The sequence below is a fragment of the Phasianus colchicus genome, chromosome 4, assembly GCF_987193195.1.
Source record: "Phasianus colchicus chromosome 4, bPhaCol1.hap1.1, whole genome shotgun sequence".
Classification (NCBI taxonomy): domain Eukaryota; kingdom Metazoa; phylum Chordata; class Aves; order Galliformes; family Phasianidae; genus Phasianus; species Phasianus colchicus.
The window spans coordinates 34,988,388-35,012,991 of NC_143439.1; the positions used below are offsets into that span (position 1 = coordinate 34,988,388).

The following is a 24,604-nucleotide window of genomic DNA, read 5'->3' on the forward strand; positions in this document are numbered from 1 at the left end:
CTGCCCGTACCGCCTCGGCGACGCCCAGCAGCGCCGGCCCGCCCTCGGCCCCGCCGGCCAGCGGGGAGCTCCCGCCCGGAGCCGGCCGTCCCCTGCTCCTTCGCCGGGCGGCCATGCTGCCCGCCGGCCGCCGCGCGGCGCTTCCGGAGGCGGAGGCCGGCGCCGCCCCCGGGGCGGCCGCTTCCCGCCGCGCCATGGCGGGACCGGCGCTGTGGCGGGCGCTGCGCAGGGCGCGGGGCCGGGGTCCGGCGGCGGCGGGGGGGGGCTGGGGCTGGGGCGGGCCGCGGCCTCGGCCGGACAAGTACGGCGGGGTGAGCGTGGAGCTGGCCGAGCTGCGCCGGCCTCGCCGCCGGGAGCGGGCCGCCTTCGGGCGCTGGCTGCGGGGCAAGTGGCGGGCGCGGGTCCGGCGCAGCCGGGCGGGCGGGGAGGTGGGTGCGCGCGGCTGGGCGAGAGCGGCGCCGTGCCGCCGGTAAGCTGACGCCGCGTACAGCGTGGTGCTGCTTTGCCTCCCCCTGACACGTGTTTATTAGGCCCGTGAGCGTCGGGCCCGAGCACAGGCGTCCCCGCAGAAACCCTCCCCTGTGCCCCGCTGGAAGCCGGCCGAGTGGCGGTCTGTCCTGAACTTCGTGTCTCCAGGGCTGCGCCCTGACCGGCGACCCCGCGTTTCTCTTCCAGCCTCGGTCGCCCAGTGGCAGCAGGAAGGCCGGGTCGCCGTCTGGCTCCACGTTCCCATCCTCCGGAGCGGGCTGGCGGCCGTGGCCGCGTCGCAGGGCTTTGACTTCCATCACGCGGAGTCGGGCTCGGCCACCCTGACGCGGTGGCTGGGCGAGGGGCCCAGCAGGCTGCCCGCCTTCGCCAGCCACCAGCTGGGAGTCGCAGGTGAGTGGCACGGAGCTGCCGCGGGAATGCCGGCAGCAAGCGTGGGAATAGCAGTAGGAACGTGGGGTCGCTCCACCGAGTGAAGCCGTTCTGCCCCGAGTGCGTCTGTGCAACCGCGCGCTTTGCTAAAAGCAGGCCAGCGCACAGAGGGGTTTCTCAATCTTCTGATTTCTGCAGCCATTCCATTTGAGGAAAGTCTGTGCACGGGGCAGACGGAAGCGGCAGTGATTGCTAAGGAGCTGGCGCAGCCGTTGGCTACAAGTGTCACAGTCCAGAAGCTGCTCTGACGTGTCTGTGTAACAAGGCTATGCCCCAAGCACCTGGACAGTACCTAGGCCCATCCAGACCTCCCCCAGCCACTGCTGGAAAGGTTGCTCTAAAAAGCAAGGAAACTCAGGAACAAGAAGGCGGTGTCCCGTTTCTTACACATCACAGTGCAAGGAACTAATCGTGAGCCAAAACCACAGTCGGCTTGAACTCAGTCTCATCAAGTGTGCACACTTTTGCCTTCCCTCTCAGCAGTCATCCACAGACACACGACTGCCAGACACATCGCTCAGCAATTTCTTGTAGGCTGGTGTCGGCTCAGGCCCTGCCGGCCTGGTGCAGGCTGTGGCATGTGGCAAGCATGGCAGAGGGCAGCACATCTCCCCCTGAATGTCCGCACTTTTCGGCCTTGGCTGCGAGGGGCCGAGTGACCCGTCCTGCTTTGACAGGAGCTGGGCTGTTGGCAACAGAAGGCCAGGTTCGAAGTGAGTGTTCGAAAAGCAATGCCTTCAATTACCAAACGGTGCTGTGGTCAATGGGAGCTTGCAGCTACAAAGCCAGCAGAGGGCAGCGTGGAAGCTGAAGGCAGGCTGGGTTTTTCAATGGACATGTTAGAGCATGTTTTCCTGATGGACGAAAATCTCACCATTAAAATATGTGGCATTAAACTCGAGTTAAGATAATGCATTCTCCTAAAAAATAGCACCGTGTTAATCCTTTTATTTCTTGCATTTTTGAGGAAATATGACTAACTGAAAGGGGATTTTTCTGCAGTAGGTTGTGCATAGCTGAACGTGCTGCCTAAAAGAAAATCGTGCAGTGGGAGTGTTGTGGCCCCAGTGGTTGTTAGGAAGGGCTCACTGTAAGAAAAGTCGATTTAGAAAAATTATAGCAGGAAAGCCTGCACTTTCAAAATATCATTTGCTATTGTGTTTTTGATCATTTCAGTTACATTCTGTGAAAATAGAAAACAAAATCTCTGAGAAAAGAAGCAGTTTAATAAATGGGGAGATACGGATTTCATAATTTTTGCACATATATAAATATTACACAACAGATAACATATATACTGTGCTACTGCTTTTCAAATCTGTCCATTCTTATTCATGGCTGGAAATCCTTTTAATGGATGAAGACCTCAGAAAGGCATTTGGTGAAGTAAGCTGACATTTCTGCATATGAAAGCAATCACTGCAATATTTTTTTCCTGTTTTATGCACCATCAGTGGACGTGGAATACACTGCAGGAGCGCACCAAGCAGTGTGGTCACCACCTGGCATGTGTTTAACCTGTTACCTTTCTACCTCATCAAACAGGTCCTGGGTAGCAGAAGCACTCTGTTCTATTTTTAACTCATTTTATTCTAATACCAAAATATTTAAATATGGTCACACTTTACATCAGCAGTGTGCATGTGCCAGACGCCAGGTGTTTTTATTTCTTGTGCAGAAAAACTCTGTGTCTTAGAATAATCACTTAGGGACATGGTTTAATGGGCATGGTGGTGATGGGCTGATGGTTGACTGGATGCTCTTAGTGGTCTTTTCCAACCTTCATAACTCTATGATAGCTTCTGCAGTAAGGAGAAACAAACTTGCTGCTGAGAGTCCTCATCTCAGCACTGTGGCCAGCCAGCTGAAGACAAGACTTTGTCCCTTGAGCATTCTGGAGATAAACAGCAGAGCCTGCACTGCCAAGCAGACCAGCAGCTGTTGTTGTACTGTCTGTGGCTTCCTGTGTGGTGAACACCGCACATCCAGGGCTGCTGCCTTACCCTTAGCCAGCCAAGGGATGACAAAGGTGTGAATAAGCAAGGTCAGGCCATATTGGCCAGACTAGATCAGAGTCGCCAAGAAGAGAAAGTAGCAAATGTTACTCATAGGGCTTGGCCATTATTGTTTAGAAATAGTGGAATATGTGATGCATCTCCCGGCTAAGTTACTGCATCCGTTCGTAGGCGGCACGGTTTTCCAAATATGTAAGGGGTAGGAAAGCTTCTGGTGAATGAAATGATCGAGGCATTTTTGAAAAGCACTTGGGAAGTTCTCCATCCAGAAAGTAACATATTTGTAAATATGCCCCATAACAATGGCATAAGAAGAGAAGTTGAGAAGGAAGAGTAAAACGAAAGGAAGAAGCTTTTACTTAAGGAACTGTGTAGAGTGAGCCACTGCACGAAGGTCAGCCTGCTGGGAGGATGCCTTATGTAGTCATGGCTGTCCATGCAATCACAAGTGATTTAAAAGAAGGCACCAGGCTGTTTACAAATCGATAACTGCTGCTGCTTGGTGATGTTTATAAAGCAAGCCCTCAGGGGTGCTTGCCAGACAATGGTCTGCTGTTATGAACATTTTGCACATGCTTACATCAATTGTAAATAAAACTGCCAGGGGGAAGGTATTTTTTCCCTCCATTAGGCATTATCTGGAGTTGTCTCAGGGCTTTTAAACGTAAGATTCTTCCCTACCAACAAAAAGCAGTCAAAAGAAAGCAGTGTTGTACTAGTGACTGCCTGGGCAGTCTCAAGCATCAACCTTTCTGGAAAGTCATCCTGGGGCTGGATGATTTAAAGAGTGGAAGTTCTTAAAACCATGGGTCTGAGCCGATGGGCAGAGCCTGGCCTCACTGATGCTGAGCAGGTGCGGCCTAGTGAGCTGCAGCAGGGGATTCTCAATTTTGCTTGAGAAAACATTACCAGAGTGCAAAGCCTATCAGTGCTATTTCTTACTTCTTGCTTTGCATTTAAGTTTCATCTGTCAGAGATTCTGGATATCTCAGAGAATTTTATGGCCAGAAACTACATTCACAGGCATCAGTTTCTGGGGAAAAAAGCAGAGTTCTTTCTGCCTGGTTCATGCTGCAGTATCCTGTCTTCAGCAGTCCAACTGGGCCTCAGTAAACCATCAGGCTAAAAAAGGCTTTTCTAGAAAATAATCCCCACAATCACAGCATGTATCAAAAACTCCCACTTCCCTTTTTTCCCCTCTTTTGATCAGTACAGTACTTGAACCTGGGCATTGCTAAATATTTACAAGAGAAATGAGATCATAGTCATAAATCATGGGAAGCAGATTCGTGACTACCCTCTTAAAGCACATCCTTTGACATAGCTTGAAGGAGAACTAGTATTTCATTTTTTAAGTATTCCTCCTACGCATAATTCTGCCATGTATTCTTTAAAAAAGAATAAAAAAGAATGCTGGACACTCATGTCTTAATGATTCCCTTCTGTGGAAATATTTCTCCATGGCATTTTAAATGTGTATATCATCACAGAGCTATCCATATATTCTTCCTCTTGCTGTACAGTGGCAGAAGCACTTTTTTTTTAAATCATTACCCACTAATTTTAAACCCATGCATGACTGATGTGGAAAAGAACCTGGTAAGCTGCACCACTGTACTCATTCTGCTCACCACAGCCACAGCTTTAAAATCGGACAGAATTCCTGTTTTAAAGGGAAGACATTTTTACACTATGACTAATGAGAGTGACATGATGCTTAGACATGCAAGTACTTGGGTTTTAAAAAGTAGGAAAACTCACTCTGTGGGAGAAATTCCTGGGCTCAGCATGAGGATGCACGGAAAAGCTGAATTTCTCATTCATACATTCTAATAGATGTAGTTCTTTAAATTAAGTGAAAGCATCATTTTTCCACTTAGGAGTAATGGATTTTGATTAACAAGTTAATCAGAGGCTGTGCACTGTCATCAGCTGTTATATGGGCAGTGCAGTATGAGTCCGTTCAGTTGCTGGAATTTTTTCCTTAGCAGTACAGTCAGCCCCCCGAGTATTAAAATTTGAGTGTTATCAGCCAGAAAACACACAAGTCTTCATTGCAGCAAGCAGTTTTGTCATGAATTTCACTAGAGAAAAATTCTTGCCCATCACGGCTATTTGAACAAAATCAAGGGGAAAAAAAATCTCTTATTTCAGTAAGATTATGTATTCCTGCTGAAGAAAGCAGCATTGCTGGGTTATCCGTAGACATTCTGATCTTACGTTCTTTACTTCTGATAATGATTATTAGGGTTTGTCACACTATATCAAAACATGCTGAATTGTTCAATATTGTCTCTCCAATAGGTGCTGTATTGGATGAAAACAATGGAAAGGTGCTGGTTGTACAAGACAGAAATAAGGTAAGTTTGCAACAAGGTTGTAAAATAGAGAAGTTCATTTAGATTTAAATGGTTTCTCCTTTCATCAAATTCATTGTGGTGAATGATGCCAGCTAAGGTCCACAAGCATGAAGACAGGTATGTGGATACATGCTCATTTATATGGCATTTGTGTTTATCTTACTTGAGGATTTTTAATATTCATTAATAGTGCATTAGATTAAGGTAGAAAAAGGACAAGGTTAGGTAATATAGTTGTTTACTACTAAAAAGCAACAGTATAGGTATTCCAGGCACTAGCATACCTGTACAAAAGAATACCTACTTCTTCCTTGATGAGCATTTGGTTTGCAGTTCCCAGTACTATGAAAATGCACCAGATTGCTGGCTTTGTCCTTCCTCTGCCACACCACATAGGTTAAACCCATTCTGTTTCTTGGTTTCATCACCCCGTATCCCTTCTGCTTCATGGTTTATGTTTCTCCTGTAACTGATCCAGGAATACCTGATCTTGTGTTTGGATCCATGCAGACCTCTAGAAAACACTCATGGCTTTAAGCAGATTTTGGGAGACTGTGATTTTGCTTGGTTTCTGAAATTCCAGTCATATCTGTGGGATTAAATAAGCAATAACGTGGTTGGCCATGACCTGTAGACCACCTGTGTAAAGCAGGTGTAAAGATCATGAATTTCTCACAAACCAAAGCGCTTGACCTTGCTACAGAGGATGCCAAACCAGAGAGCATTAGTGTGGTGGGGCTGGGTTATGTGATGTGGCTTGAGGTAACCGTCACTGCAAATGTCTTCTAGCAACTATCAAGCTAACCTAGGTTTTAACACGGAAGTGCATAAAGCTCATTAGCTCATTTGTAGCTGCCTCTGCTAGTCTGTTTAAAATACATTTAGTTTACACTGCTTTGAGCAGACGAAAGAGCTTTCACAAATGAAGTAAGCATCTCTAGGACACTGAGGTTATTTGCATTTTAACATGGAAAAAAAAGTCAAAATCTCTACATGCTAACTGAAGTACACAGGGTTGCATCATCTTTATAGTTCAATCTAAGCCAGAATCTCACTGGCTATATTGTTCTGCTTTTCCTGAAATAACTACTAAGGAATTTTTCTTGGAAACCAAGTTAACCATCACTTCATGGTAACACAACACAGTTAATGAAAATGTGTTTTCATAGGCAGATCCATTCATTGAATTTACAGTGCAAGAGTTGGTAGGAAGAAAAGCATCCTTTTCTTGTTCCCTATAGATTGCTGATTGTATATTTTTACTTACTGTAAAGTAAAATTTCAAGGACTTCTCTACAACAAGATCTTCAGGCTTTCATTCAATAATTACCAATTAAAGCATAAACACAGTATGCAAGGCATAGGTTCCAGAAATGGTTCTAACCCCAGAAAGCCTCTAAGAAAAGAACAGTACATAATACAAGTACTGCATTTGTTTTTCCTTAAAATTTCTGTGCATGTAACAGTGAGAAATCGCATGCTGACCTTTCATTAAGTACCTTAAAGAGATCTCAAAGTGTAAAAATGGAAGCTTTCTGCGACTTCGAAGGAAGCAGTAGCTTCCTAAGCCCATGGGACAACGGAATTTTAAGATTTAACTTCCTAACACTGAGTTATTGTTAAAGCTCAACCACAGCCATTTTAAGTGCAAATATCTCTGACCAGTTTTACAGTGAGACAACAGATATTCTGTTCAGGTTTAACATCCAATTCTATACTCACCAGAACTTGCTTCCTTACCCTCTGGTCCTTGAATGTAACAGGACCAAGCACAGCACCACACTTTCCTCTGTCTCCATCTGAAAGGTGGGATGACATTCCAGGTCAGCTATTTCTGCTTACCCTTGTAGAACAAAGCTGTTACTACAGTGCGTGAGCTGAAAGGAGAAAAGTGATTGTTTCTGTCTCTTCTCCTTACAGCTCATTTTTATTGAGCGGACAAAATTAAGTATAAAAACTGAGGTGTGTGAATACCCATACAGTTCTTGTGCAGCAAGCAGTTATCTCAGTGCAAGCAAATTGGCTCAGACAGTGATTTGCCAATGCCAGTCCTACCACTCCTCTCTCCTCCTTCCTCCCAGATGAACCATTTCCCTGAAATGGGTAATTACAGATTATGGTCTGGAAGGTTTAGAAATTTTAAGTTTATATGCAGCTTTGTAATAGAATTTTGTGGATTTTTAAGAGCTGTTTGGGTTTCATCATGAAAGGACAATTCCACTGCATACACAGCAAGATTTCCAGGATCTGAAAGCAAATCTTAAAGCCAGCAAATCTATGTACTTTCCATCTGCACTATTTTTAATCTATTACTCTCAATTCCTATCCAAGCCCTTTATGAGCGCCCAGAAAAACATTTTCCAATGTAATCAGTGGGGCTTAAAATCCCTGGAAAGTTGCTCATAGGTGAAAAGCCAACTTTTTTTTCTTTTTTTTCTTTTCTTTCTTTTTTTTTTTTTTTTTTTTTTTGCTAGCATACATTTTTTTTTGCATTAGTTTCTAGTTAAGGTTAACTTCTTCCTATATGCATATTTATTAAGGAAAGGAATAAAAAGTGGTATGTGAAGGTAAAAACCTGCAGATCTTTGTGCATTTGCCAGAGGTGTAGGAACTAGGACTTCGTAACCAGTATCGATTACAGCACCACGTCTGCAGTTCACATTCTGTTTTAAGTACTGAACTTTATTGGAATTCTATAAATGCTTCTTTACATAAATCACACACACGGCTTCGATTTTGGTACTCCATAAAAACAAGTGACAAGGTGCACAAAATGGTTATTACAGACACACACAGTCATCTTAAAGCCAGTGCAGTATAGAACAGTACTAAAATCATACCTGTTTATAGGATTAAACATATATACATTTTTTTAAAAGCCAAAAACATGGAAGTGGGATACATTAGTGATTAAATATAAGAGTATATAGTCTGTAGCAGCTTTTTAAAATATTCAACTACTATCTAGTTATCTAGCAGCAACGTTGTCTAATGATTGTTAGACAGTTTGTTTCAATCAGTAGATGTTTTGTTCCAATATTTCATACAGACTGTAGATGTCTCTGATCATCACATTAGCAAGAACAAAATAGTTTCTACTTAAATCTTTACTGACATTTGTAAAAGTAATTACAATACCTCAACTTCACATGTGTTTATTTGTCACTTTCATATTCCAGAGTACAAAATAGGCTGCATACTTCATTAATATTTTTTTCTCCGATGCAGACCGTAAATGGATGGAAATTCCCAGGAGGTCTGTCCAATCCTGGCGAAGACATTGGTAAGTTCAACAGTAACAGGTCAGACATCAATGGAACTACAAAGACATTAACACTGAAATACATAGTGACCCACATCACTCCCTGTGACTACTCACTTCTTTGAAATAATGGCTAATGGATGAAGTGACACAACCTTAGAACATGAATGTTAATAGGGTAAGATCATATTGAGGGCAGGGAAGCTTTATAACATCTGCATTGTTGCACAAGTTCTCATAAGTAAGTACTTAAAGCCAACTTCTGTAGATTTGTTGGGTATGTTGCAGTAAACTAAGAAGCACAGAGGACTTAAATAATCAGCAGATAACAAAACATAAAACTGAAATAGCAAGCTCACACTGCAATCCAGAGCAGGGAGCTCAGAGATGTACGGGGCAAAAATCTAAAGTTTCCAGCTTTCAATATTTATGTGCAAAACAGCAGTAAATACACATGCTTCCTTCCACCCTCATCCATTGATTTGCTTACACTAAGAGCTCTTGGCACAGGACCAGCGTAAATGCAGTTCCTGATGTTTGGGGCCACCTACTTTGAGGTGACATAAGGCACTTCTGCATTAGAAAATAATCCTGTTTTGAGGACAGCCATTTCTACCTAGCATAGCACAGATGATGCTGAACACAGCTGCTGCACTTATGTTCAAAAGTGAATGAATAAGGGTGTGTATGAAAAGAGAGAAGATTGTGCTTTTGTCCTTGTATTTCACCTCCTGAAACTACAATCCACAGACTGGTTAAATCTTAAATTACACTGCAGTTATTAGGTAGGTCTTAGTTTCAAAAGGTAAACTCACAGTTATTTAGCCCCACATCTGTCTTCAGATAGGAATATATTCTTCTAATAAGTGAAGTTTGACAAAAACGCTGCCCAGAGCAACGCAGAAGCTCTACAAACAGTACTGACATCTTAAAATCTGTTTCACACCTTAGCAGTGATCCTACAGCAATGTGTGGAAAGCTTGTATTCCAATCCATTACTTCAACACATGGAAAAAGTTGACTTGTAGTTTTTGTAACTCTGAAATCACATTTCAACTGCATCGTCAAACACAGTGATAGAAATCAAAATGATTTGTTCAACACGGCAAATACATACAACACAATGGAATGGTTTCATGCTTTCAAAAGAACCCACAGCACTGTGTTTTTTGCCTAGCCAGACACCCTTGCACTTAGAGTGAGAGAGAGGATCTGGGCCAAGAGATACCAAAGAAGCTTTTGTAGTGAGGGAAGAGAGTAACTAGAACGAGAGATGGCTTCACTAGGGCAATTCTGAGTACCAGCAGCCATCCCTCAAGTAACAGGTGAGATTATGGATGGAGCCTGGATGTAAATATTAAGAAGGACCAGGAAGAAACAAATCACTCACAGCTCCCCTCCTACCTCTGCTTAACAATATCATAAGAAATGCTATGATTCTGTGCATCACATTTCAATATTACCAAAGAGATAAATTAGTAATGCATAAAATAAGAAGTCTAATTTTTTACTTTTTCCATCACTTACGTGAAATCTTACAAACCCGCAGTCATCCAAGAGTCCAAATTTTAAGTGCTGTTACAATGCTTGAAAATCCTGTGATTATTGAAGCAACAAAATATATGACTGCTACCTTTAATGAGCACAAACTGATTTGCATAAGTAATCTGAATAAATTCATAATGGAGATTATGCAAATAGAAAAATCTGTGCACTTTACTTATTTCTGAGATTCAAGCCCTGTTTCTTCTAGTTTAACTGTCATATTTAAAATACATACATTTAATTAAAATAGAAAAAGAAAAGGGCACTTGATCTAAAATAAAAGCTCAAAGCTTGAATGAAATCTCCGTTCAGTTTTTCTAACCACAGCCTGCCTTGGCATTTTGCCCAATCTCAGTTGTTTACCTTCTTTGACCGTTTCTGTGCAATACATCCTTTGCTTAATAATAAAAATCACTTGCCCTAGGGAGTTTGCTTTGCAACCACTTTTAAACCAGAGGACTACAAGGGCCACCCTGGGCTGTATATACAGTGCAGTCTCCCTAAGCACTAGTAATGGTAAATGAGTATCCTTCCCCATAGCCAGCTGCCTTGTAATTAAAACTGCAGTGAAAGTTACAAACGCAAATGTTGTGCAGGCACTAGGTATTAATGGGTTTCCAATCCCACAAAGGCCTCTATATATTTGATGTTTACTTTATGTGGAACATTACACTGCAAGATAGAAGACAAGTTTCAAAACTGCACCCTGGAGACAGTATTATGGAAAGTTTCTTTCATCTTTTTGTAGCATATGCAAAATAAAGGTAGTTTGCAGTTAGTTTTGTTCAAGGACCAAAGAGTTAGCTTGTCCTTGTGTAGAATAGCAGACAGGCTCTGCGTTTTGAAAAGCTTGCTAAGCAGAACAGAAGATGTTTGTTCTGGGATCAAAAGGTTTAAAGAGTGTATGTTCTTGTATATATATATCTTGTATATATTGAATTGCTCTCTTTGCCAAGGCGACACGGCAGTTCGAGAGGTTTTTGAAGAGACTGGCATCAAGTCAGAGTTCAAGTCCATCCTAAGCATTAGACAGCAACACAAACACCCTGGAGCCTTTGGGAAGTCAGACATGTACATCATCTGTCGCCTGCAGCCCTCCTCCTTCACCATCAACTTCTGCCAGCAGGAATGCTTGCGGTGTGAGTGGATGGACCTCGACGAGCTTGCCAGGACAAAACATGCTACTCCCATCACGAGCAATGTCGCTAAGCTGTTACTTTATGGATACCGGGAAGGGTTTGATAAAATTGATATAACCATGAGAGAGTTTCCAGCTGTTTACACAGGCCTCTTCTACAAACTATACCATAGGGAGCTACCTGAATCCTACAGAAACATTACATGATAGCAACAAATTTCACAAATTATTATATTAATAATTTACAATTTTTATTTAGAGTTACTTAGACCATATTGAAATTATTCGTGGACTTCTTATTTTGGGGAAGAAGAAAAAAAATCACTTTATTCTCTAATAAGCTACAGATACATAAATTATTTTAAATGGCAAGTTTTCCTGTTAGCGTGCATCAGATTAGTTTCCCTTTACTCTATGAAGTGAATATAAAGTAAATAAAATAGCTCTATAGAAATCTCTAGCAGAAAATAGAGGTGTTACTGATCCTGAAAATAGATTCTCTACGTAATTTTACCTCCACACACACACTGGCACAATAGGTTTACAGAGTATATGAAGACAGGAAGAAACATTCATGTTTTAATCTTTCTGCAAAAGTAGCTGATAGCAGCAAATAACTGCTTCTATTTTTACTAGTTTGGTGAGGAGTAAGAAACTCTGCCTCTTAAAGTGTAGTGTGGCATACGTTCAGAACCCACCATGCAGATCAGCTTTTAGCAGACATGGGAAGAAAAAGGATAGCTTTCTGTCCAGGTCCAGTTTTTGGTCCGGGCTTGTACTGTCCAGTTCTTTTCAGTGCCACATACCAATCAGAGTACTTCCGTGACCGGTAAGTGTTATAGTTATTAGATTCCAAACGTTCAAAAAAGAAACATTCTTCTGTTGCACATTTCTAAAAGAGAAAAAGAAAGGGATTATTGATATTTCCTCACAACCCAGCAGTTGATCTGATTTACAGGACTAATTTACCACAATATTCAGATTTAAGAAATTTGTATGAAATGTTTTGTGCTTAAAGAAAAATACAATTACTGTTAATGTACTGTTTAAAACACCTATAAAAATAATTTTTAACTATGATTCACTAATTGTCTTTAATAAAGACAAAGCAGGTTCTATCTTGTTTTTGCTATGTAATTCTTTCTGTCTGAAATATAGTCAAGTGCAAGAAGAGCCATGTCTATCAGCACTGATTGACAGATCCCAACTCCCAGGTTGTGCATGTTCATATTCACAGTATTTTCCTACAGTCACCAGAGGGAAGATGCTCAGCTGCACTAAGCCGCTCAAAAGGTTGAACCTGCTTTAACCAACAGTGTGATGCAGTTCAATCCACACATCTCTGCGCTCAGTGGAAACCAATGCATCCCAAGAGTGACCATGCTGAAGAGAAAGTATCTTAATTTTCTCATGATTCCATTCAATCAGTGAGATCATTTAAGAAAAATTCTTGTAATGGATAATGATCACAAGTTTCCTTGAATGCCAATTATGTCCCAGTGGAAATAAAACCTGGCTAATTTAACTGTCTGATACGTAGAGCTATTGACAGCCAAGAGAAAGCAGGAAAGTTTAATCTCTGTTTAACTGCAGTTATCCCATAGCATATTCACAACAAGAAAAAAAAAAAAAAAAGATTATCCCTGTCAGTCAATAATATTGTTCCAATAGCGTAAACAGTGCCAAATTTGCCTGCAGAACCTACACTTTACACAACAGTAATACCCTCAAATAAAAAGGTGGATGAAGTTCACCACTGCAATTAACTTACTGGGGGAGGGAGAGCACGGTTATACACGTTTACCCTGCAAAAGAGTTTGGGATGGCTGGAGGAAGAAGGAAACATGCAAAAACTTGGAGAGAAAACAGGAGATGTGAGGAAATTTCCTATATGAGCGAGCAACTCTTAGCTACAGTCTTCTGGTAATATTCATTAACAGATAAAGTAGCCAAACTAAACTATTTCAGACTAAAGAAAAGTGAGCTTGAAATAACCAGACTTCACATAGAATGCACAGAAAAATACAAGAAGAGTTCACTCCTTACACATGCCCAGTTTCTGCAGCTACAAGCAATTAAGTCATTCAAATGCAGTTTATAATAAAGCAATCCATCTCCAAATATGTGTCTTCAAGTCTTGGCAATAAAAAATACAGCTCCTCCACTTCAACTATTTTCAGAGAGGAGTTTTTGGTTTCTAAGGAAAAAAACTTGGAAAAAAAACACTTATAATTAATTTATCATTTTTATAAATGACTAATGTTTTTATATTTGACCAACTGAATTTTCATATGATTTATATTTTAAATAATCATTCTGGAGAGTGATTATATTGTAATGGCTTTCAGTGTAGCAGTGGGAAACAGATGCATTAACCATCTCAGGTCCCAATGATTCAAGTATGAAATGGATTACAGGCCTTAAGAAGACAAAAATAACACAAGAAAGAACAGCGTTTGAGAATGGAACAGAACTTGGAGTGTAGATTAGTATAGTGCAGCTGCCCTAAGTGGAAACTGAAGCCCTGTGCCAGGCTCAGCCTCAGCTGCCACCAGCATGGAAAACCACCACGGTGAACCAAAGCAGGCACCAATGGTCTGGATACAAGTGAAAGGCAACTTGGCACAAAAGCAACACAATCATAGTTCAAAGAAACACATTCCTCCTATTAGGCTTCCTCATATTTTTCATGTTTACAAAGAAAAATAGATTAAACTCCCCAAACACATATTTGTGCAACTCGTGGGTGTGATAAAAATAACAAAAAATTGGGAATAGAACAATAAGAAAATAAGAAAACCTATTATTATTATTATTTTTTAAGTTGATAAAGATTACTTAGAAAGGTGCTGCATGGTTTGCTCTGAACGCTGAAGTCCTCATTTTTGCACAAAGCTTACCTGGTAAATAGTCTCATGCCACAGTTCTAATCCCTGACATAGAAAAATGTCCCTTCAGTCTGGCAGAGCCTGCCTGATCACAGCTAAACCACATCAACGTGACGGGGCTGTACACTAGGAAAGTCAGTCAAAAACACAGTTCTTCCTTTCACAGGAAATTTTGAGACATTTCTTCATAAAATGAAATAATCAGAAACATTTGATTCCATAAAGTGAAAATACTTAATCAGTGTAATTAAATGAAACTAGAAAGTCAAAATAAAACATGGTAGCCATATTGGAAGTGAAATGTTTTGATTTTGCCATTATAAATCTGATGGAGTTCTGAAAAAATATTTCTGAGGAAATATTCTTGGTTAAAACAGCATTTTCCAAGGAAGGCTTTAGATTAGCTAGTATCAATCACCAGCCATCTCCTCCACCAACCAGACCAGTAAGCACCACCACTCTCCCACAACAATGGAATCTGTGGGCAAACAGAGGGTACACAGCAGCATAATGCAAAGCCACATCTAGATTTCAAGACAGGAATGCAGCCCACCACGCAAAGCACCACTGTAAGAAGCAAGATACTGGCTAAGCAATAAGTCATTTTGCAAAAATCAAACTAGGCACAAACCACAAAGACACAAAGAACCCAAGGCTGAATGATGATTTTCAAATGGATTTGTGAAGCTGATAGTATGTTTATCAAACATTAAAAATTGAACTTGATACTGGAAAGTAATGAGAAAGAAGAAAGAAGACAGACATTATGAAGTGTTTACATAAGACGAGCACGCCTACCCAATGTCATAAGGGCTATAAGCCTTAAAATGTTTGTTTCACATAGCAGAAACCTGGCTCGCACAACAAAGCAAGAGGCAAGCACAGATAGGAGAGCCTGCAATTACAGAAGAGCCAAACATACCCAGGACAAAGGATAAACTATGTAAAGTGATGCTCAATTTAGCGTGCATCCGTGCAATACCAAAGAGATTCTTAATTGTGATATCTCAAAAAAACAGGTCCTGAAAGATGGGCATGCTGTTAGCTGTTGAATCACTTGGCAACGTATCAATGCCTATGAACAAAACTGAACAGGGAAGGAACATAGGCTTAAGCTGGTTTACTGGTGACTAAGAAGGTGATCAGACAAGGAAAAAATACAAAAAAATAAAATAAATTGAGAAAATAACCAGCAGTTTCACCATAGAAATTTGTGAAGGCCTCATAATGTTTAGGGATTTAATGTTCTTCCTGGGAACAAATCTATCTTTCAAATTCTGTCATAATTGGAAAGTATGCTACACAAAACTAGTGATGGAAAAGCACAGAATACTGGAATGGAGAATTAAACAGCTGCTTAGAAATTAAAGCTCAGTATTTTTAAAGGAATACCCAAAGATCTCAGCAGATACAAATTCATGTGCACTGATGAGATCACTTCAGCACAAAAATTTCCAGAACGCGCTCTTACAAAGCTCCTGCTGAAACAACCCTCCTCGAACTGAAGAAATGCTGGCAATTATGCACAATTCCATGGACGTGTTTATAGGCAGAAAAGAGCAGAGGCACAACTGCCTACTAACTCACAGAAATCCTCCTGGAAAACACAGCTTGTGCCTCAGAGAACAACTGCAGAGCTGCAGAAATAGTCATTAGATGTGAAACATGGGCTGGATGAAGAACAAAACCTTCTTAGAGCAAAGTGTTTTCTCCTATGAATAGCAAACCTGAAGGCTTGCAGGAAGCAGTGTTTGCAGCAAACGTGATTCAAGTAAAAGCCATTTCCAAAACTGCTGTGCACAGCTGCAACAGAGGCACATCCTACAAAGAAGGACACGATCAAGATCCACTGTGCAACAGGAGGCTGGAAATCCCAAATACAAACACAGCCAACTGCTCATAATTTTACAACTGATGCCAAACGTTTACTTTGACCATTCACTGCTGCTTAGGCTAAGGAGGGTAATTTGAACAGGAAGCAGAACGCCAGCACACCAGTACCACAGGAAATTCCCAATTATCCTTAATACAAGAATAGCACAGTAGACTACTATTCACATTTTCTTCAACTAATCTGTCAAAACATCCAAGTAAATAACACTGTAACTTGAAACGGGTTATTTAACTATATTCCCAGGCATAAACAGAACCTGTTTGGAGAAGCAAGAGATGGTGCACTACGTGGCTGAGAAGCACACCAGGGCTCCCTGCACACGCAAAGCTGTTGAAATACTCTGTTTGCCTTTGGACTAATTTCACTGAGACTAATTTCACTTTCACTTAGTGACTTCGTAGCCCTTCGCCTGGGCCTTTCACTAGCTGCAGTTCAGCTGAGGTTAGGAATTCATTTTATTATTAACACCTGTTCCCAGTGTTGTTAGTTGGGATACAGAATCCAAATGTGACTATTTTCAGGATACCAAAAGCATCACAGCTAGTTTAAAAATAAAATTCCAGTGGGATGCTCCACAACGGTATTTCATTGGACATAACATTTAAAGATCGTCTGAATTCAAAGTTATGAACATGGACAAAAGATTTTTTTTCTTGCACAGGATGCCCAGAGAGCTATGGAAGCTCCACCCCTGGAGGTGCTCAAGGCCAGGATGGATGGGGCCCTGGGCAGCCTGAGCTGGTAGGGGGCAACCAGCCCGCAGCAGGGGGTTGGGACTAGATGGACTATGAGGTCCTGTGCAACCCAAGCCATTCTGTGATTCTACAATTTACAGCCTCTATTTAAGATTTAGGCCTTGGAGATTCTGCTAAACAGACTGGCTTCAAAACACAGTTAAAAATTAATGCGAGAGCAATAAAAAAGAGTAGAGTTTAAATTAAAATTAGTGCTAGTGAATTGGTTTTAATTAACTTTTTTTTTTTTTAATTCTATCATTAGATTGACAAAAATGCTTTTCTTGCCAACTCACTAGCTTGGAAGTGTATGTACTCAAAAAAACTTGATTCCCTACAAAAAGGAGAATGAGAAAGTAATAATACACAGGCTACTGCCAAAAACAAAGTTTTGTACGAGTTGGCTTTACCTTCTACTTTAAAAGGGTCTTTACCGTCACTTATGTGAAAGGAAGCTTAAGAGGAAAAAAGGCACTGCCTATGAGAGACTGTCTATGTCTCTCATAGACAGTGCCACTCCACTTACATTCTTTAGCATGCACTGCTGTTTGTGGGTGAGGGCAGAAATCTCTCTCTTAATTGACACAAGTTTTTCTGAGCTGATTTCTCCCCAGTATATCACACAAACTGAAAAGAGGACCTAGCAATAAGGTACAGAAGGATAAATTAAGAAATACTGCTTACCAGTGCCAGCAATCTGCCATCCTCCTTCATAGCCAAAAAGCGGTTTGCACTTACACCTTTGATTGATACCACTCCTCTTTCTTCTGCTTGAAGCTGCAGTTTGACTGTGAACAACAGGACAAAGTTATTATGAAATTGGCAACGGAAAGCTAAGTTATTCTCTTATACACGTTTCACATGGAAGCAATTCAAAACAAAACAACTCCTGAAGCAGTACTTTATGGCCCTGTTAGCTGCTTATAGATGGGAACTTTTTAATCTTCTTAGAGAGCTCTCTCTTAGTGCTTATAGAACAGCAGCAGAGAGACTGTATGGTTAGGTTGCCAATGCTCAAAGGCATGAGTATGTTCTCTGGTTAAGGCTTAGGATGCAGCACTGTACCTCTGTGGGAGCTGCTAAATACCCCACAGGTTCCCAGCAGACAGCACTGATGCACTTACAGTGTGACCTCCAGCAATAAGCAAACAGGAAGAAGGCAAAAGTAGATGACTATGGCAAAGACACAAGAGACGGTGCTGTGCAGATTAGGCACATGAAAGTAGATGCAATCCATTCAAAGAAACAACACCAGCAACCCTCTAAATAGCTATGATTTCTTGAAAGCCTGTAGGAACACAGGCACAGCATTTACCTACTGACGATGAAACAGAACAAAGTCTGAACTGAGTTTTCTGGTCACAAGTGAAACGCAGTAGTTCACAAACATTTCCCCCTTTACCTATAGCTTGTCTCAAGACATGAAGATAAGCATTTTTCTTTCCCTCTTCTTTGGCAATTCCTGATATCACCTCATTCAGAAGAACAAATTGAGCCTTCAGTGGTTAAAATAACAGAACGCGGCCCAGGAAGTTTGCACACACGCTGCATTTCTACCGAACTCCAACAAGAGTATCTGCAATACGCTAACTCACAGCCCAGACTTTTCAGCCATTAATACGTAGGACTGAAAATACAACCGTACAGAAAGTCCACTGAGCATCTTCTCAATGTGTCAGGTTTTTGAGGCTTGAAAGAAATCTAAACACTGTGCTGGAGCTTCCCTTTTTCTGGAGAACTAGCAGAGGGAGAAACAGCAACATGCACGTTGTCCCAAACCTCACAAGGCACTATTTAATCCCAACCATTTCAAAACATCTCCCTCTGAAAGTTCAACTCTGATTATTTAAAATGTCACTTGGAAACTGCAACAGCACTCTGGACCGCTTACAGCTTCACATGTGGTCTTCTCTCCCCTCTCTCCCTGCCTTCAAAAAAAACGAAGCCTTTCCTTGTGGCTCTGCTCCGCTGCGGGCTTGCCCGAGCAATACAATTTTATCTGATTTCTGCTAAAAACAAACACAACCATCCGCGTAACAGTTCCCCAAATCCCTATTTGCCCTCTGTCCTGGACTGCCACTCCTTCCAGACAAAACTGGACCTGCGAAGTCATTCACACAGAAGCAATCCCAGATTTTCCTGCGCAGTGCTGTGCTTTCACTTACAGGGATTTTTAAGAGAATAGTATTTCCATGGCAGAAAGCAAGAGCATTGCAACACAGCCATCCACAAAATAAGGAACAGGAGAGGAATAGCTTCTCGCCTTCCTGGGGTACTTGGAGAAAACACTTTTGCCAAAGAATTGCAGCAGCTAAAGAAAGAACAACCAGTGCGTTGCAGGCTGGTATGGGTTACATGCCCATCAGGTGTTAAAGTGAAGGATGTGACTCATCTGGTGTGAGACTTATCGGCGTTTCCAAAAACCAACTGGACTGAAACTCTGTTTTCATTCCAGAAATTATTTTGGGAATTAGTGGGGAAAAAAAGAAAGAAAGAAAGAAAAAAACAACAACAAAAAACCCAAAATATTTTGCATCTGAAAATGCAATAGAGAGAGATCTAACTGTGACAAAGCCCAGCAAGATGAAATGACAGCTACACTTGGAAGTACTCAGCAACACACTTGCATCAGTCTGGGTTTGCTGCTCAGAACCAGCATCTCCAGTTCACGTCCTGTATCATAAGACAGGTATTGCAGCTTGGTGGGATGAGTCTGACAGGCAATACCAGTACATGAGCCTCATGCACCCCTCTGCTCTCATGAAGTGTTATCAGTTCTTCTATTTAAAGATGTATTTGAATTATAAAGCTTCACCCTTTAACCCTCAGAATAAATATTCGAAGCAACAGTAAGGTTTGCAGTGGAAGCATCTCCCAGGATTCTGAGGGTGGCTGTGGCTCATTTGAAATTTTGTTTTGGGGAAAAGATTTTGCAGTCCAACTGGAAGACCTTTTTCTGCTTTTCTGAAGGAAAGGACTGAAAAAGTCCTAATAGTGAGAATGCCAGGAACATGGAACTTTTGGGATAACTGTCGCAAACTCTTTTTCAAGCATTCCACTGGATTTTATATATTGTATATAAACATACTGGCAAACACCGTGTTTACATTGACTCCTCTAATTTTTATACAGATCTGAAGCCAAATTAATGCAGGTGCTACTCTATAAAGAAGAAATGGTTTATTATTGATTATATGCCTGTTGCCATTTTACACAAATAAAAAAGTATAAATAATCAAGACCTTTCCAAATCACTAATAGCCCAAGACTTCTAAGGAATACAGAAACCTCTGCTATTGTAAGAAGACAGCTGAAATGCTGAATTTCACCCCAGAATCCAGTACCCAAAGCACAGCCCTCCCTGCATTAGGCCAACAACAGAGCTGTGAGCAGCTTCCAGCAACATGCAACACCCAGCCTTTGGGGGAAGCTGGAGCGCAGAGAAGTGCTCTGTGCAGGGACTGGGGGGAAAGAGACTTGTGAGGTGCACCCAAACATGCTTAACAAGGAACAGCTGTGTCAACCATCTGAAAACCAAGGTGATGGAGTTTATCTGAACAGAACTTCATAGAATACTTGGCACTGTTGATCCATATCTTTCGTGCCCCTTAAGTCACCAACAGCGACCGTTGAAATGTGAGCCATCATTTTAGATGTATTCATAACATTTGTCTTTAGTGTAATTGAATCTCAAAACCATGAAAACCTTTGGACATGATGGTGAATAATCTTGAGACGTGACAGCAGTCGCTCCACGCCTTAAAACCACGCTCACCAGCTGTTTCCCCTTGACAAAATGTAGGTCATTTAATCAAGAAGTTTGTAACCTAAGAAAGAAGCACAGAACATCGTCAAACAGCTAATTGTGAACCCAGGGGCCAAAAGGGTGTGTTTTCCCAGTTATTTTTGCAGTCCTTTGGGAGGGCCCCTCCAGCACAGCACAATATACGTACGTGCTTCACTATTCACGTTCACTGAACACCCTTTAGTTTGTGGTGAATGCCACAAATGTGGCGTGGTAGCAACAAAGGACCCGGCACGCTGAGCAAACGTCTTCGGGACTAAGGCTGCATCACCGCAAGGTTATAAAATATACAGCACTCCCATCCCAGTTATAACCTACATGACCTTTACTACAAAGGAACATTCACTACTGCTAATAAGACTTTCTTTAGCACTTCTCCCTAATAAAGTGAAATGCGATCACCTTCCCTTTGTCTACCAAGTATGAAGAAATGAAATGCAAGGTGGACAAATTTCTTCTCATGCCACAGTAAAAACTCTCAGGAAGAAGGATAAAGTGGTATCTTTGCGAAGATATAAGAAAGATTACAAGAGATGAATACAAAGAAGATAAAGTTAAGGCACTGAACTATAATTAGGAGATGAATTTGAAGCCCTCTTCTGCAGCAGCCTTCTAATACTTGAAGATAGGATTGCAGAACAATCCTAAATAAAGCCCTCTTCTGAGCAGTTTCCTTGTTCCTGTGCTGTGCACAACCACAAAAAGGAATTTGTTCACAAACCATAACATACAGCTTTAACAACATGACCCATTATACTGCAGCGTTGACTTCCCAGCAAGAAAGAGTGCTGCAGTACCAGATGTAGAAGGGGGACAATCTCAAACCCATATTAAATTAATAATAGATATTAATTGCCCTTTGGACAGAATGTATCAAGGAAATTCTTAACTAGAATATTGGTGTGGTTTTGTTTTTGTTTTTAATAATAAATACATGCTTTTGTTCTTTTGTTTAGAAAAAAATATTAAAATAACTGGCTCAAGAGCAAGAAGCACTGAAAGTATTCCAGCTGCAGGGAAAAGAACTGTGATATAAAAAAAGCACATGACAGACAAGTCTCCTTTTGCTCACCCTGCAGGTGACATCAGGAGATTCCTTCACACTACTCTCCTGGCAGCCCTGTTTCCTAACTACTGAGCTGCAATAAGCCCAGAGGCAGAGTACCCCACCTGGGCCACCAACCCTCTGTAATTAACTTGTCCTTGCAGCAAAAACTGAATTTTATTTTACTTTTTACATGGGAATTTCAGAGAAACTCACAGTAACAGAATGAAAAAAAAAAATCCCCAGATCTTGTAAATTTGCAAAATTTACAAATCTGTTTATCATCTTCTTGAACTCCAAAATGCTTTCACAGAGGACTCTATCCAAATTCTTTCCCCAGCTGCTAATTAAGAGCAGCGCATCCCACCTCCAAAGTGTGGGAATTCTACATCTTTTTGGCAGCTGAGCTGAGAGAGCTCTGGTCCCCATGCAGATACACAGTGCACCCCAACAGCACTGACTGCAGCACTGTGCTCCTGCCCTGCAGCCAGCAGAGCCCTGCAGGCACTCACGGCACTGCTGGCCTGTGCACAACAGACTGCAGTTACAGCACTGATGCGACCATCCGTCTTGCACAGGATACATGGTCAGGGCAGATCTACAGGTTAAACTCGCCAGTGTGTTTGAGAAAGAATGATAAATGGGCATTTATTTCACTGTTAGGAGAGGCTCGTCTAAGAATACGAAAATTGAGAAGTGATATTCAATAGCACTGTGGCTGGCAAGGTTTCCATCAGATCTCTGTTACCAACTACATCTTTCCCACGCTTTCTTTGAGAGCTCAAAAAAGTATTTCCAACTCAAGTTTTGCGTACTCCAGTAGAGGAAAAAATTTTACGGCCAAGTAGCACAATGCAGACAGAGCAGACGCCTGCAGACGTGGAGAATGCAGGAACTCTGTATGTTTTCCAGAAGGTCTTCTACTGACCTGAGCGCCAGAACAGCGCCAGTTACATGCGCAGAGAAAACTCCAAGGTCCCCTTACAGCTCTCCCAACCCAGCAAAGGTTTTGTACAAGCCCAGACCAAAAAACACTACGCTGACTTAAATCATCCCAAATGGTTTTTATCGTTCTGCATCATAAAGGGTTCAGCCAAAAGCCTCCTAGAAAATGGGCTTATTTAGAAGATCTTGTCAAAATTTAGAAACCTAATGTTTTAGAATGAGAGAGCTACAGGCTTTGCCTGGGGCAACAGCTGTGTGCGAGGGCATGCACTGTGATTTCACTCACAGCAGCCATGCCATCACAAAGGAGGTGGGAAAGCAAGGGTCAGACTGAGGGAAAAAAGTGGCAAAAACACATGAAGGAAAAAAAAAAATAGATGTAAAGAGCAAGCTGCAATGGAGAAGGGGCAGGGCAAGCATGCTATACTTGAAGTCACTGCACTGCAGCTCAGGGAAGTGGGATTTGAGATGTATGAGTGGAGTCACATCTCCTTTTTCCTATTCCTGCACAAGGAAGTGGGAAATTTACCTACTACATAAAAAATCCTAAAGTAAGTATATGCCGTGAGCATATATGCTCGGGTACACTTGCACAGCAAAGGAAGCAGGGATAAAGGCTTAAACTACAATTGCACTATAGCTGACTTAGTGAAAATCACTACAAGTGGATCTCAGTACAGACACAGCCACGCTTTCATGGGATTCAGGTCAGCTGGGCCCCTGCCTACCCCAGCCTCCTGCTCAGGGCCCATCACCCCGCAATGAAAACCCCACCACCCAATCTCATTGCAGGCAGCCACCCAAGCTAAACCTGAGCTCACTAGGGCTCACCAACATGCCCTGCAGCCACACCTACTGCTGCTGCAAGACAGACCACTGCCCCCAAACCACACAAACAGGTTTCAACTCCGCAGGGTCTTCTTTCTGCACTGAAACATTGCTTCCAGGGCTGAAGCAGGTGATCTGGATGTCCACTGCCAGCACACACAGCTCTGTATTTTCCCACTTCTCTTTCTCTCAGACTTAAGACAGTGACTCTTTTCATGACTGCAACACCGTCATTAAATCCCTGCAGCATTGGGATGGGAAACAGATTTTACCAAGAAGAATTCAGGCCCCCAGGCACTGACCAACTTCAAGAGGTTATATGCATGTTGTGAACATCTCAACAGCAAATGCAGAGTGCTTGGACACAGAAAATAGCAGAGCAGCTTACGGACTCCGGAAAAAGAGGAGGAACTTGATACTACTTCAGGCCATTTGCACTAATATACAGCTGCTTTATTGTAACTGGAAAGGTCACCAGCCAAACACCTTGGTTTACAAGAAAGGAGAGTTTCTGTACCCTTGAAAGCCCCAGGCTGCACGTCCCTGGATCAATGACTGCGTTACTGCAGGCTCCGCTACGGAAAAGAGAAATTCAAGCCAAAGGCTCAGGGCCCATCTCCAACATATTTGCAGAGGCCCTGCAAGGAAAACCCTTCCACGAGGCCCCCGAATGACACTGCTGCAGAGCTGCTGCGCCAGCTCCACGCTGGTTGTCCTCTGCAGCTCCATGCCTGCAGAAAAGAGCAGGGCAGTAACACTCCACAGCCTTGCTGCTACGGAGGCAGAACAACTCCAGAGGGAGTAAATATCAGAAACATGAAGTTCAGAAAAAAAAAAAAAAGGGGGGGGGGGGTGAAAATAACAATCAATGTTTTGCTAAACATAACACCCTCTGAGTTCCCACTCCTGCACACTGTGTGGCTGAAGCTAACAATTCCTTCATACTCGGGGCAACTCCTATTCCCAGCCAGGTGTCCAGCCGGACACAGTTGGCTGCGCTTGCTCCACACTGCACACACCAAACCTCCCAAACCTGAGGGCTGGCTCAAAGATAGACCTGCATGCAGACATGCACACTAACACCTCGGCTTTGGCATTCCCCGAGAACTGCCCTGTGGGTCAGAGATCCAAATCCCAGTGAGTCAGCGATGCCTACATAACCCGATCTCTAGCAATCAGAAACATCCTGGGCTGTATTTCTCCCATACATAGCATATACATGCCCTC

The 24,604-nt window shown here is 42.2% G+C and overlaps 3 protein-coding genes across 8 annotated transcripts in view; 1 reads left to right on the forward strand and 2 right to left on the reverse strand.

The window, feature by feature from the left end:
* Window positions 1–211, reverse strand: part of AFG2A (AAA ATPase AFG2A) — a 204,062-nt gene extending 203,851 nt beyond the window's left edge. For 4 of the 6 annotated variants that reach the window (XR_016466056.1, XR_016466055.1, XR_016466057.1 and 1 more), the window contains exon 1: window positions 1–127. Coding sequence is in view for 3 of the 6 variants with exons in the window: in XM_090139166.1 (XP_089995292.1) it covers window positions 1–115 (115 nt within the window). In the remaining 3 variants the exon portion in view is untranslated. The other 2 variants (XM_090139167.1, XM_031596845.2) reach the window with 2 other exon arrangements.
* NUDT6 (nudix hydrolase 6) lies at window positions 195–12,353 on the forward strand. The gene is made up of 5 exons (XM_031596847.2): window positions 195–384; window positions 676–879; window positions 5,238–5,293; window positions 8,522–8,576; window positions 11,057–12,353. The coding sequence occupies exons 1-5, from the start codon at window positions 195–197 to the stop codon at window positions 11,443–11,445; spliced, it is 894 nt and encodes a 297-aa protein (XP_031452707.2). The 3' UTR covers window positions 11,446–12,353.
* The window catches only part of FGF2 (fibroblast growth factor 2), a 23,695-nt gene continuing 11,035 nt past the window's right edge, over window positions 11,945–24,604 (reverse strand). Inside the window, exons 2-3 of the mRNA XM_031596846.2 lie at window positions 17,439–17,542; window positions 11,945–12,130 (exon numbers count right to left, since the gene is read on the reverse strand). Coding sequence (XP_031452706.1) covers window positions 11,945–12,130; window positions 17,439–17,542 — 290 coding nt within the window. The remainder of the gene's footprint in view (window positions 12,131–17,438; window positions 17,543–24,604) is intronic.

Bases quoted from the DNA above. Each gene is read 5' to 3' on its own strand.
- NUDT6 (XM_031596847.2), top strand. From the start codon at position 195: ATGGCGGGACCGGCGCTGTGGCGGGCGCTGCGCAGGGCGCGGGGCCGG. The intron at 385-675 runs GCAAGTGGCGGG...TTTCTCTTCCAG, and splicing joins CTTCGGGCGCTGGCTGCGGG to CCTCGGTCGCCCAGTGGCAG. The intron at 880-5,237 runs GTGAGTGGCACG...TCTCTCCAATAG, and splicing joins CCACCAGCTGGGAGTCGCAG to GTGCTGTATTGGATGAAAAC.